The sequence below is a fragment of the Nicotiana sylvestris genome, chromosome 10 (genome assembly GCF_000393655.2).
Source record: "Nicotiana sylvestris chromosome 10, ASM39365v2, whole genome shotgun sequence".
NCBI classification, from domain to species: domain Eukaryota; kingdom Viridiplantae; phylum Streptophyta; class Magnoliopsida; order Solanales; family Solanaceae; genus Nicotiana; species Nicotiana sylvestris.
This window is the reverse complement of record NC_091066.1, coordinates 172,513,723-172,526,704: the sequence shown is the minus strand read 5'-3', so window position 1 is coordinate 172,526,704 and position 12,982 is coordinate 172,513,723. Positions and strand designations below refer to the sequence as shown.

General features: G+C 36.6%; 2 protein-coding genes across 2 annotated transcripts; one reads left to right on the top strand and one right to left on the bottom strand.

Annotated features, from left to right (window-relative positions):
* Nucleotides 1–4,504: 4,504 nt before the first annotated feature.
* On the top strand, nt 4,505–5,813 carry LOC104214348 (uncharacterized). Its single transcript, XM_009764001.2, has one exon. The coding sequence runs from the start codon at nt 4,595–4,597 to the stop codon at nt 5,699–5,701; it is 1,107 nt and encodes a 368-aa protein (XP_009762303.1). The 5' UTR covers nt 4,505–4,594; the 3' UTR covers nt 5,702–5,813.
* A 449-nt stretch (nt 5,814–6,262) lies between these two features.
* On the bottom strand, nt 6,263–12,107 carry LOC104214349 (protein PXR1-like). The gene is made up of 2 exons (XM_009764002.2): nt 11,791–12,107; nt 6,263–6,980 (listed from the first exon to the last, which is right to left on the bottom strand). The coding sequence occupies exons 1-2, from the start codon at nt 11,917–11,919 to the stop codon at nt 6,456–6,458; spliced, it is 654 nt and encodes a 217-aa protein (XP_009762304.1). The 5' UTR covers nt 11,920–12,107; the 3' UTR covers nt 6,263–6,455.
* Nucleotides 12,108–12,982: the final 875 nt, after the last annotated feature.

The window sequence follows — 12,982 nt, the reverse complement described above, 5'->3', positions numbered from 1 at the left end:
AGCATCACAGCCAGAGTACTTACTATTCTCAAGGCATAACAAAGTTAGGAGATATTGCTTCAACTCAAACCACAACACATTGGCTCCTACTCCCAAAAAAACTATCTACACCCGGTTCAAACAAAACCCTTGGAAAAGAACCGCGTCACAAAGAAAAACCAAGGGGTAATTGCTACACTGCCTAACAAAAAAAATCTTTTTGTTTTTTTTCTTTAGACTTAAATCCCTCAAGAAAATTGTCTAATAGATCCATCGTCGGGAAAAGTCTAATCTTTTCTATTTAAAAAAAATATTCAATTAAACTAACATAACTAAAATAGCATAGACAGTCACCCAGACAATCTCCTCACCCCACACTTAAAATTGTGCATTGTCCCCAATGCACACCCATACATACAAGAGGGTAAAAGAAACTCCCTGGTAGGCCAAAGACCGAAGCACTAGCATCTCATGGGGTACTCAGACTTCTCACATGCCTGGTCCTTCGTGCAGATACCTCACACTTTGTTCCAACCATTTGGTTTGCTGTTGCATCCTTCCAATAGATTTGCTTTCTATGCTCCTAGAAAATAAAAAACTGACACTACAAAAATAATACAATTAAAAAAAAATTAAAAAACAAAATAAAAGAAACCATTAAAGCTGGTTTGCCTCCCAATAAGTGCTTGATTTAACGTCGCGGCACGACGCGAATCACTTTCTACCTCCACTTTGAACTTATGAATCGGACCCCGAGTTTTGATTCTGCTCTATGATCATGCTCATGGGGTGGTATAACGAATATGACTGGCCCAATAAAACAATGTAGTATTCTGCACTTCTTGGCCTTTGGATGACATGTGTATTCTCAGCTTTCTGGCACGAAGAATTCCAAAATGTAGGCATCTTGTTCCTTACTCCTTGACTCCTCAAATGGCTCGAACGACTCTATTTCCATATCATCATCTAAACACAATGTGGAAAAATTCTTAGAGTGTGGACCAATGCGCTCAACTACATAAAAATTGGGACTGTCTACATTCTCAACACTAATGACCATGAATTCAACTAAATATGTATCCTCAATATCTTTGGTTGACTCTAGTATCTCTTCTACAATATTGATATCCTCAAAATCTAGTTCAATTGACTGGTGGTGTTCTACTATGGCCTTCTCCTCTAGCTCATCCTCGTATTTTTTTAAATTCTCCAGTATAATGGCAATTTCTGCAGCCAATTCATGCTCATATTGGCTACTATCCACAATATCAACTTGTTGCGCTTTACAAGGTTCAATTAATCTATTTGCTTGAGCCTCCAAATTGTGAATAGTTGCATCTTGCCTTTGTATCTATCATGGTCTCTTATCATATAGTTCCATGCAACACTTTAACATATCTTCGATCTCTTTCCGGTCATCATCCCTTGGTTCTTTGTTCCTATTAACTTCACAACAAAAAGAACCATCAAGTAAAGGGTTGGGGGAAGATAAGAACTATAAGCACAATCATGAAAGTGACCATCTTGACCACCATATATATCACACACATTCCACATATAAGATTGAGATGATGCACAAAACTCGCTCTCGGGAATATTTTCATAATTTTGCTCTGGGTGGTTTCCTTCACAATATGCATAAGGAGGATTAAGAGTAGAATTACCAACATCAAAATTCTCATAATTCCATGATGCCATGTTTCTCAAATAAACAAATAAAACTAAAAAAATAAAAATAAAAATGAAATACTAAAAAATAAAATAAAAGTTCAAACTTGAAACCTAGTAATATGTACACCTACATTTACACCGTTAGTTTCCCGGCAACGGCGCCAAAATTTGATCACACCCAACTATGCCTTATAAAAAGGACTAAGCGGTCGTTGCAAATATAATCCGGTTTACAAGTCCGGAGTCTAATCCCATAGAGAACTAAGGCTTAGCTATAGTTGTTCACCATCACCAAGAATACAAGTTTGAACAATTCCTAACTTATAGATATTAAGATTCTTGTGTTTAACTAACTAACTAAAAAATTAAAATAATAAATTAACACTAAAGTACTACAGGTTGGAGAAAAGATTAAGGAGTCTAGAGTTATGATTTCCCCAATTGTCGGAATCCTTCCTGCTATGTCTTCTATAATTTCGCCTAAGTACTCTCTACCGATCATGAGCGCTCTGCATGTTGTAATTCTCTCCCGAGTAATTATAACAATTTACTAGACATACTCTCCCGAGTTACGCTTGCTGACTTTAATTGCAGCTCACTTAGATCGCACCCAAAGTTTTGTTATCCCTAATCTCACCTTTAAACCCTTGGTTATTGATTTCTCACATACGTCGGGAGTGATGTTGTTCAACAACTATCTAAATATGCACTCTCTCCCGAGTAATACATACTAAATAGGCACAACTAATTGAGGGCCCTTCAATCAACCACAAGAATAATATAGTTGAACAAATAGAGAAAATACTACGGCTCAATTATATAAAAACATAACAAGAATTTATCCTACAAAAGGTTCCATCAATACCCTAGATAACAAATTGGCTATTCATAATAGTATGTAAAACTACAATACTAAAAGTCATAACCAACAATGAAAAATAGGAAGAGGAAGGAAAAACTCGTAGAAGAAATCCCCGCCTTGCTCCTATTGTGTCTATGCCTTCTTAGGTTGAATCTGTGTCTCAAATCTGTCCAACCTCCTCAAAATACCATTTTTCCATGTATATATCCAAGTAGGGTCGGGCCCAAACAATTATACCTTCTCCTAGACGAAAAAAACACTTTTCCCGGATTTGAGCGCGGCCGCACATATTGCCCAGTATTCTCCTTGACGAGTGTGGCCGCGCACTTGACGCGCACCTTTCACCCTGGTATGTTGGGAAGTTGGAAAAACGTAAATCGTGAAAGTTTTAGCCCTTTGAGTTAGCTTTTTAACCTTAAATTGTGGAGCCCAAATGGAGTTCTGAGTGAAAGGTTATGTGCATTTTACTAGACAGTGTGCAATATGCCTACTCGATTCGTCGTTCGTTCTTAACTATCATCCGTTGATTCCCGACACGATCCCGGCTTAATTCCTTGGGATTTTACTCAGACTTCAAAGCTCCAAATCACTTAAATTCATTCCATAACATCTATATAGCTCGGAATCACTTCTACAAGGCATAAAATACACCATTAGTGCAAAATACTAGAGATTAAAACTTAAACCCAATTAAAGTGCAGTAAATTAGAGTGTAATAAGCGACTAAAATACGTAATTATAGCTAATAATCAACACCCCACACTTGAACCATTGCTCGTCCTCGAGCAATCAAACTACACTTTATGTAGACACGACCTTTTGTGTAAAGAATTCTCGTAACTCATCACACCAAGAATATTTAAAATAGACTAAACACAAAAGCGTAACATCTTCACCTCAAGATTTGACTCACAAATACCACGCATTATTCACAACTCACCCACTTATCCTAACATAGAGGTCACTGACATTACCTCTCCTTCATGAATTAAGTGTCGTCACACAACAAAGGAGATAAGTTCCACACAATAAAATTTAAGAGCACTTAGGAACTCAAGATAGAAAGAATTCACTCACTCTCAGAAATAACATTCATATGCCACAAAAGATGCACCATAGGTTTGCCCGTAGTATACTACTCTTCTAATCGAGCTTATTCAGTCTAGGATCAAGTAGGACTTTATTTAGTTGTAATGTAGACTACGGGACGGGTAGGATACATTTAGATATAAGAGAGACTCCACCTCCCTAAGCACTTTAATACATATACTTTAACATTCAAACCCCATACTTATGTCAAACCAAACTCCACCTTCACATCAACGTATATTACTCCATACTTCTTTAAGCACAATTATATCAAGAGTCACCACTTATAAAGGAATACTTTTTTTTTTTACAGCAATACAACTATTTTATTTTTCAATTCAAGTAGCTCTTACTTCTTCAAAACAGTGCACCTTTCTCCTTATTTCATTAGTTCCACTCAAAAGCCAAACAAACCACCTCACACTTTAACTTTTACAAAGTTCATAAACAATTTAAGTGCTCATGAGAGGTTACAATGGTTCAAATAGATGGTTAATTCAAACAAATGGATAGAAGTTACTCACACTACTCTTCTTCATTAACTTCTCACTATTCTTCACCATTATGGTTGTAATTCCCATAACTCTATAACCTCCTCCATGATCTTCCCCATAATCTCAATAGTTAATACCATGTTTATAATATTCCTTTGTATACCTCAATGTCATCCTATAAATAAAGGGTTTGGACATCACATTGTACACACTTGAATATATGAAAGAAATAAAAATCTCTCCTCCCTTGCTCCCTACATTCTTGTCTATTTTCTTGTTTTATATTATTACTGAGCTAAGTTTCTTAACATATAGGAGCCATGTGTCATTAAAATGCGGATTAATCAAGCAATAGATTCAGACAAAGTTAGCCTTCAATTTAGCGATAGAGAACCTTTTTATTTAGCACAAAACAGATTATTTAGCATAAAACTGATTATTTAGCAGGAAAAACAAATACTATAAATTCTCTCTCTCTCTCTGACACCAACTTCTCAAAATGAAAACCATGAAACCCACTTTACCCCTAATTATCCTTTTCATATTCATCGCCTTCTCTGTTCCTTCCTCCGCAAGAAAACCCCACGTCATCAACTTCCGATCACGGAATCTCTACCCGGAATCATTCACCTGGGATCCTAAATCTCAGCACTTCATCGTCGGCAGCACCCGCCGCCAGAAACTTCTCTCCGTCTCTGACGCTGGCGTCGTTGAAACTCTAATCTCCGACGCCTCTCTCCCTAAAAACTCCTCCTTCCTCGGCCTTACCGTCGACCGCCGCAACAACCGCCTCCTCGCCTGCATCCACCGCATGCCGTCGCCAGAATCTCTCGAGCCTTTCAATGCCCTCGCCGCCTACGACCTCCGATCACGCCATCGCCTCTTCTTCTCCCCTCTCGTCGACACAGTCACCGACGAAGCTCACTCCGCCGTCGCAAACGACGTTTCTGTCGATTTCTCCGGCAATGCTTACGTCACGAACTCAGGTGGTAATTTCATTTGGAAAATTGACATAAACGGCGACGTCTTAGTCTTATCTAAATCTAAGGCGTACAAAACCCATCCCGTGGACACGACTACAGAGTATCATAAATGCGGCCTAAACGGCATCGTTTACAGCTCCAATGGTTACTTACTAGTCGTCCAATCAAATACGGGGAAAATTTTCAAAGTCGACGTTGATGACGGAACGGCAAGGACCGTTAGATTAAACAAGGACTTAACGGCAGCTGATGGAATGGCCGTTAGAAAAGACGGCGTCGTATTAGTCGTGAGTCAACACAAGCTGTATTTCTTAAAGAGCAATGATGGGTGGGGAGAGGGAGTGATATTTGACGAAACTGCCCTTGAAGATGAGAGATTTCCTACATCTGTGGCAGTAGGAGATCGGAATAGGGTATATGTGTTATATGGGCATGTAATGGAGGGTAAAATGGGAAATGCAGAGAGAGAAAAGTTTAGTATAGTTGAAGTGGAATCTGAGGAAGAGAATAAAGAAGATAATATTTGGTTATATGGATTGATTGGATTAGGATTAGCTTATTTCTTGTTTTGGAGATTCCAAATGCGCAAGTTAGTGGAAAATATGAACAAGAAAACTGCTTGATTTTTGTTTTCCTTTTTTGGTTTTTTATATTTGTTTGTAGTTTATAGTGAGATATTACAAGTATTTGTTGTTTCCACTATAATGAAATTATTTTATGGGTGTTAACTTATTATATGCACTTTGCTCTACATTAGACTAACAATATTTAATCCTAGAACATGCTCCATTTCCATCCCAAGCAAGTTAGATAAGCTATTTGAATCCTAATGTCCATGTCCCACTTAAGCTATTCTTAATTCAATATTATAAAAGATTAGTTTCTCCAAAAATCTATCATGTATCCCTAACTTGCCAGCTTGATCGCTTGTATTATTTACCGTTTTCTTGGTACTTTCGATTGTCTGGCCTGCGCTGATGGCGCTTCGTAAAGTCTGGGGTCTAGCAAATCTCTAACAAGACTGAAGATTCATAGCAAACATTGTAGCTAAAGTATACGTACTAACATGACTAAAACTTAGTCTCAACTAATTGGTATCATCTATATGAATCTTTTTCTTTCTTTATAACCCCTTTTTGCACGAGGTTTGCATGATATCAATCATGTAAGGCTTTGTAGTTTAATGAAAAGATAAAATTAAAAATCTTTTATCTGAAAATACTTAAATAGTCTTGACATTGAGCTCATTGACCCATACAAACCTTGTCTAAGGTAATCATTTAGACATGAGTTTAGCTACAATGAATAGTAGCATAAGAAAAGTCTGTAAAGTTTCTTGAAAATGTATCTAAGCATAACAACATTTCTAGTGACAAGTTAGTGAACTGCATTATTCAAAATGTTGGGAAGGGTTGGTGCAGCAGGAGAAGAAGATGACACTTTTTCCTTCTCTGAGTGATGAGGGCTTACTGCCTTCTTATCATCTCCAATTTTAGGCTTCTTTTCATCAGCTTCACTCTTTGGTTTGTTTACATTGCCTTCCATTTTTGATTTCTTTTCATCAGTTTCACTCTTTGGTTTCTTCCCATTGTCTTCTACTTTTGGCTTCTTTAAATCACCTTCACTCCTTGGTTTCCCTTTGTCATCCATTTTCGGTTTCTTGTCATTTTCAACTTTTGGATTCTTTTGGTTTTCCGCTCCAGTTTTTGGCTTGGCTTTGGAAATTCCCAGCAGCTCCTTGAGCGAACTCCCGATATCAGCTACTTCAAGTGCCTCTGCAGGCTCAGTAGCAAAAAGGGCAAGTCCACCTAATGTTGTAGCTGCCAAGCCTATCAATTCTCTTCTTGAAACAGCATCTGCGGTCGTCTCCTGCAGATGTAGCTCCTTTTCTTTGCCTTTCAACTGGAAGGGAAAGAGACATGCTAAGGTACAAAAGAAAGAACATCTAAATACTGTTGCAGAACCAACTACAAATGTCTACGTTGAATAAAAAAATTATCCTTGGAATTGCTCATTGAATGACTCTCAACTTCATATCTGATTGGTAGAAGGAAATAACATCAAGAATGGAAAAGCAGAGAAACTTTGAAAACAGCACACGGAAGCTTACTCGTTGATTTTGCTTGTACACATGTCAATCGGTTAGTAGAGAAAAAAATACATAAGAAGCATATATCATAGCACATATATCATTTGCTATAGTGACATGCATACAAAGCCCAGTCCTTAAAATTTACGTGGAAATATGCATCTTTTGCTAGTTTTTGGTTCCCACACTAACAAACCAGAAAAAAGGTGGTTTCTGCCTTCAGAATTCAAAAGCCAAGGCTCATCGAAGAATCAAATGGTACAAATTTTTTACCACCATAAGTTGAGCAACTAAAGAACTACATTTGTCGTTGAAACAAAAATATCCTGTCAAGTAAAAACATATATTATCATGGGGTACTGATTAATGCACTCGACATAAAAGCTTGCCACATGATTTCATCAATTACTTCAGTATGCTGTCTTTATTTTTGTCTTATGATATTTACAAACATTTAGTATTATGTACACGAATGAGTCTGCTGTAACATGAGTTGCTTACATGTTTTACAATAGTAAAACATTTGAAAATTCTAAACTCTGCATAGGCCACCATGTAACTCAAGTAAGCCAATGTTATATTTCCGGGGATGATTGGATCGATCTAAAATAAGGAAAATGTTCCAGAAATCGGAACTCAACATTTTAGAAGTCTTCACGAGGTAATCTAATCTATGGTTGTTAGACTATCCTACAGCCCGCCTCACATCAACTAGTTAGAAAATGCTACTCTCAAGTCACTTCCCAAGAAGTTAACATAAAAAAACCTTACTTGTCAACCCACATTCCACTTTATGTAGCAAATTTTCTAGGCAGGTTGGTATTACAAATATTGGTATACTTCTTCTATAACACTATATCACACACAGTTCAAAAGTTCAACTCCTTGATCCCTATACTTTATCAAATCATGTGCAGCGACAGGGTAGATAGATTAACATGCAGCAACTTTTAAGCGCTCAACATTAACAGAACAAGGGCATCTAAACTGCCATAGGACAATAGAACAAACAGAGGGAGACTGCAGAAAGTCTACTATACCAGTTTGATTGATATAAAAAGATAAGGAAGTGGTTGATCTTGCATTTTCTTTGAAGCACAAAGAGCAGGGACATATCTCAGAAGCAGATACCAATATTTGGTCTCTTATAGCTACAAAGATCCAAATTGTATGTTCTTTACCTCAATATTCTCCCATTTAAGATTTCTACAAGAAATAGATGTGACTGAAAAACGGAAAATGCTGCAAGCTGCCCAAATGTTAAATCCCAAGCTAATATTGACTTCTCTTTCTTCTTTGAAAATGCAAGTGTTAAGGTATTAGGACTCATTTGTGCTGATCTATTGTAGATAGATGATAGCTTGTAGGTAATATTGTTAGATGTTGCACTCATCTTATACGTAATGTACTTGCCTCCTCTTTTTCTCAATCTTTTTTTTTTTTTTGGGGGGGGGGGGGGGTGTTAAGGTAGGTAATGTACTTATCTCTTTTATGTATTCCTCCCACTACAAATAGCAATGCAATAGTGGCTCTGTTTAATGAGCCATTCAACAAAACATTCTCGGAGAGAACAATTTCCACTCTTCTAAAGGTTGTAACCCTGGGCATGTCCTAGTAGCATGATGTACATTTGCGGAAGGGAAGGTTACTGATCTGATGTTTTTTTTATTGTTAAAAAGTGACTGGTCTGATTTTCGCGGAGAGGGTCAAGAGAAATTGTGCAAGTCTGTTTCCAGGCTTACATAAAGAATTGAAAGATATATTTTCTCTACATCCAGCTAGATTTATTCAATGTTGTTCTCTTCACATAAGTTGAAAATTTTACAGGTACACAAAAGTGTTAAGAGTCAAGGTTGAATGTAGTTTTTGTTTGGAAGGAGAATGAGCAAACAGAGAAGATCAAATACCGTTCAGCATGATTGTGGTTTGGGTAATATGACCGGAAAGAAGTCATATACTTATGTTTTGGGAAATATGGATGAGAAAGAGTGAGGGCAAGGCTTAACCAGTACATATACTTATGCTTATTGAATATATACATATGACTAGATACTTAAAGATTTTCTCAGCTCCTCTCATGATTACCGAGAAGCTGTGTATTTGTAACCGTAAAGATTCATCCTTGATGCTGCTTGATGAAAAAGAAAATTGCTTACTTAGTTAAAAGGTTAAATATAGTTCTCTCTACGTAAGCTTCCATCGATTCTCAAGTGTGTTAGCTTGCTTGGATGCTTCTCAGCTCTAAATACATATCTAGTTTTCCTTAAACAACATATATGCTGCAGTCAACTCCCTTGGATTCAGATAGCACTAACTTGGATATGTGCTTGAGAGAACGACAGGCAAAGCTCCAACATGCATGTTACTTAGGCTCAATGAATAGCAGAAGGAACTCTAAATGTCAGGCATGCTATACCTAATAACAGTAGCAACATGAATAGGGTACTACTTGTTAAAACTTGAGAGGGTGGTTAATTAGATTAGCCCTGACATCACCCTTAAGAGACAGCGGCAAGCTTGTTCTGGACTACTCTTCAGGAGTGTAGGTAGATATTTACATCAGATTAAGTCTGGACCTGATCCAATGTGCTAATGATTTACAGAGGAAAGTGAGGCTGGGGCATTACCAGCCTAAAGGAAATGCCATGTTTCGGGATGACCAGAGAAATCAGTTCAGTAGCTAAGGATAACAAAGGAAAGTGGTAACAAATTAAGAGGAGATTGTGACTATTTCCTATAATAGAAATCCTAGATGGCATAGCCTCAACCTCAATCTAAGCTATAATCATGTCCTCTATTATCCTTGTGGCTCAAGCCCGTTCCTTGATTTGTTCCAAACACACCAACAAATTGACACTGATGAGAGACCTTCATAAGTTCCAGTGTTTCATGGAATCACTTGTCACCTAAGTTGCTCGGAATTGAGTGCGGGTGTCCGATACGGGTGCGGATCTAGAGGTTGGATCTTTCTTGATCTAAATTTTACGATTTGGGAGTATGGATCCAGACTATGGATACGGGTGTGGGGATTCGGCTAAAAATAATTCAACTATCTAAAAATAGAGTTATTAAAATATGTCTACTTTATGAGACATTATGTGGAAAACTTACAAGGTATTCCGAGAATGTCAGAATATTGATCAAGAGACGAATTCGATAAGGAGATAAAAGGAAAAAGATTGACATATAAATTTCTATATACAAGGTACTCTATTTTCTTCAATTTCACTCTAACTTTTGTTTTAATTTAAAAAAATCATTGGATATGTCCCAAATTTATCAGCATTTTGGTCAAAGTACCCAAAATCGGTTGACCAAATCCAGTACGGATCTCACACCCATGTCGTGTCGACACGGGTGCAGCACCGAAAGTGAAGTGTCTTAGCAACTTAGCTTGTCACAACAAATATGACCAACTACAAAGAAACTTAGTCGAAAAGCATTAGATGCACCGCAAACCCCTAACACTTAAAGCACAATCACCCTCCAACAAGTATATCCTACGAATACCAACATTACTGTCTGATACGACTTAGATTTTGCACAACATTCTTTACTATCTACAAGTATGCACCGAGTGTTACTAACTTGAAAGTCAGAGACTTCCTGCAGCCCAACCTTCATCCTTTCACTAGTACAGGAAGGAAAGCACTCGCTACATCTATAATGAGGACTAAGGTAGTCTATCTACAGAAGTTCATAAATCTAGTACTTGCCTTTTTCTCTGGATTGAGATAGCGAGAATGATGCTTAATTAAGCTTAAAGGATCAGCATCACAGTCCCCTAATCATTTATCAAACTCCATTCATCCACCTAGCCGGTAGAGAATACGCAACACATTTTATTCTATTCTTGTATTTTTATAACCGAGAGATCCCCGAGGAGAAGTGGAGTCCGTTCAGAACTCGGCAGATAATAGGTCCGCTCCTCTACCCTTCTCCACTTAAATACTAGGCTTTTTTCTACAATAGGGTTTATCACGCACGATGCTCTCAGCACTAGACCAAAGCCCTAGACGCATATAGAATATACAACACATGCTCAAATCAGTATAGCAAGTGTCTCCAAGTCATATGCTAAGCCACTCATTATATTAAAATTTTGGGTCGGATGCTCAGATTCTTTCACAATAGCTACACCACTTAGTCAACAACAACAACAACGACCCAATCTAATCTCACAAGTGGGGTCTGGGAGGGTAAGGGGTAGAGAGGCTGTTTCCAGGAGACCCTCGGCTCAAAAAGAGCAACAGGAGCCGATATATTAGTACCATAAAAATGCATAATAAAATAACAGCAATATAAGAGATGAAATACAGAATACGAGCTAAACCACTTAGTCCTTGCAACTAATACCAGCCAACTAGAAACTTCAATATAAAGTCAAATACACATTAAACCAACAATAAAGTACAATTACTCATCTAACAAAATATGAAGTTAAAACAGCTAAATAACATAAAAAAAGATCAGAAAACAAAGCCTAAAGAGAAGGAGGTACAGTAAGTTCAACTTCAATACTAAAGCCAAATACACATTAAACTAACAATAAAGTACAACACCCATCTAACAAAATGTGATCTTTAATCAGTTTCATAGCATAAAAAGATCAGAAAATAAAACCTGAAGAGTTTTGTTAAACTTGAGCATTGGTAGTGAAAAGGGAGCCGCTTTTGGTTGGGACCCATTTGGTTCTTGACCTGTTGGAAGTGAACCCACTACTACTTGTTTCAATGTAGAAGATGACAACATATTTAACCGACGAGAGCTTTTTCCGGCGAGATCAGTCCCCGATTAGACAAAAGTTTGTTCTTGAGTAGTGTGACTGTGAGTTGGAAACAAAAAGAAATATTTTTACAGACAAATGTGGTAGGTAGCTACTTTTGTTTAATGTTATTTTTGGTACGGTCCACTATACGCAAAAAACTCTGATAAAAGATGAGTATTGTATAAATGTTTGTAAAAATAATAGCTGAAGAAAATGTAAGAGAAAAAGAAATAATTTTAAAATTTGTGGTTTTAAAAGTTTAAGGGATAAAAGTTTAGCGGGGCCATGATATTTGTGTGGTTATAAAAACTTCTCATTAAGGGTAAAATGAAGAGTTTAAAGTTGAATTATTTCCAAATTTAAAAATGTATCATTTATTTTGAAACGGACTAAAAAAGATAGTACCTCGTCTAAGTTGTATATATATATACAAAAATTATACGTATTTTATACATATAAATAATTTCTAGCGTGAGCTAAAAGTGATAATACTCAAAACTTTTTCCTATTAAAATCACATTTCTCCAATTGTCATATTTTCCTTTTTTCTTTTGTTTGATTGGTTTTAATAGTTTTTATTCAAATATTATATTTATATTTAGAAATTTATATATATATATATATATATATATATATATATATATATTATATTAAATTTAGAATAGTACATGAAATTATTATTCTAAAATTTAGAATCCCCAAAATTAAAATCATGGCTTTCTCATTGGGAATACATTTTTCATAGTATTGAAAAGCAACAGAAAAAAACCATTGCATTTAGTTCAAAATGTAGTGCAAAAATTTAGGTATGAGCTACCCATTACCGGCCTACTGTACGCAATGAAGAGAAAAGACGGCAAATGAAACATGTGAGAGACCAAACACATGTTTCTTTTATATATCCATATTAATTAATTAAAAAGACCACTAGGATTTTTGTTTGGTAAAAAGGTGTGTGATTAGTATCTAACCAAGTTCGATTATCCATATTATACCTTAAATCATTGAAATCTCATCCGGTCCGACTGATTTGGGGGGGGGGGGGTG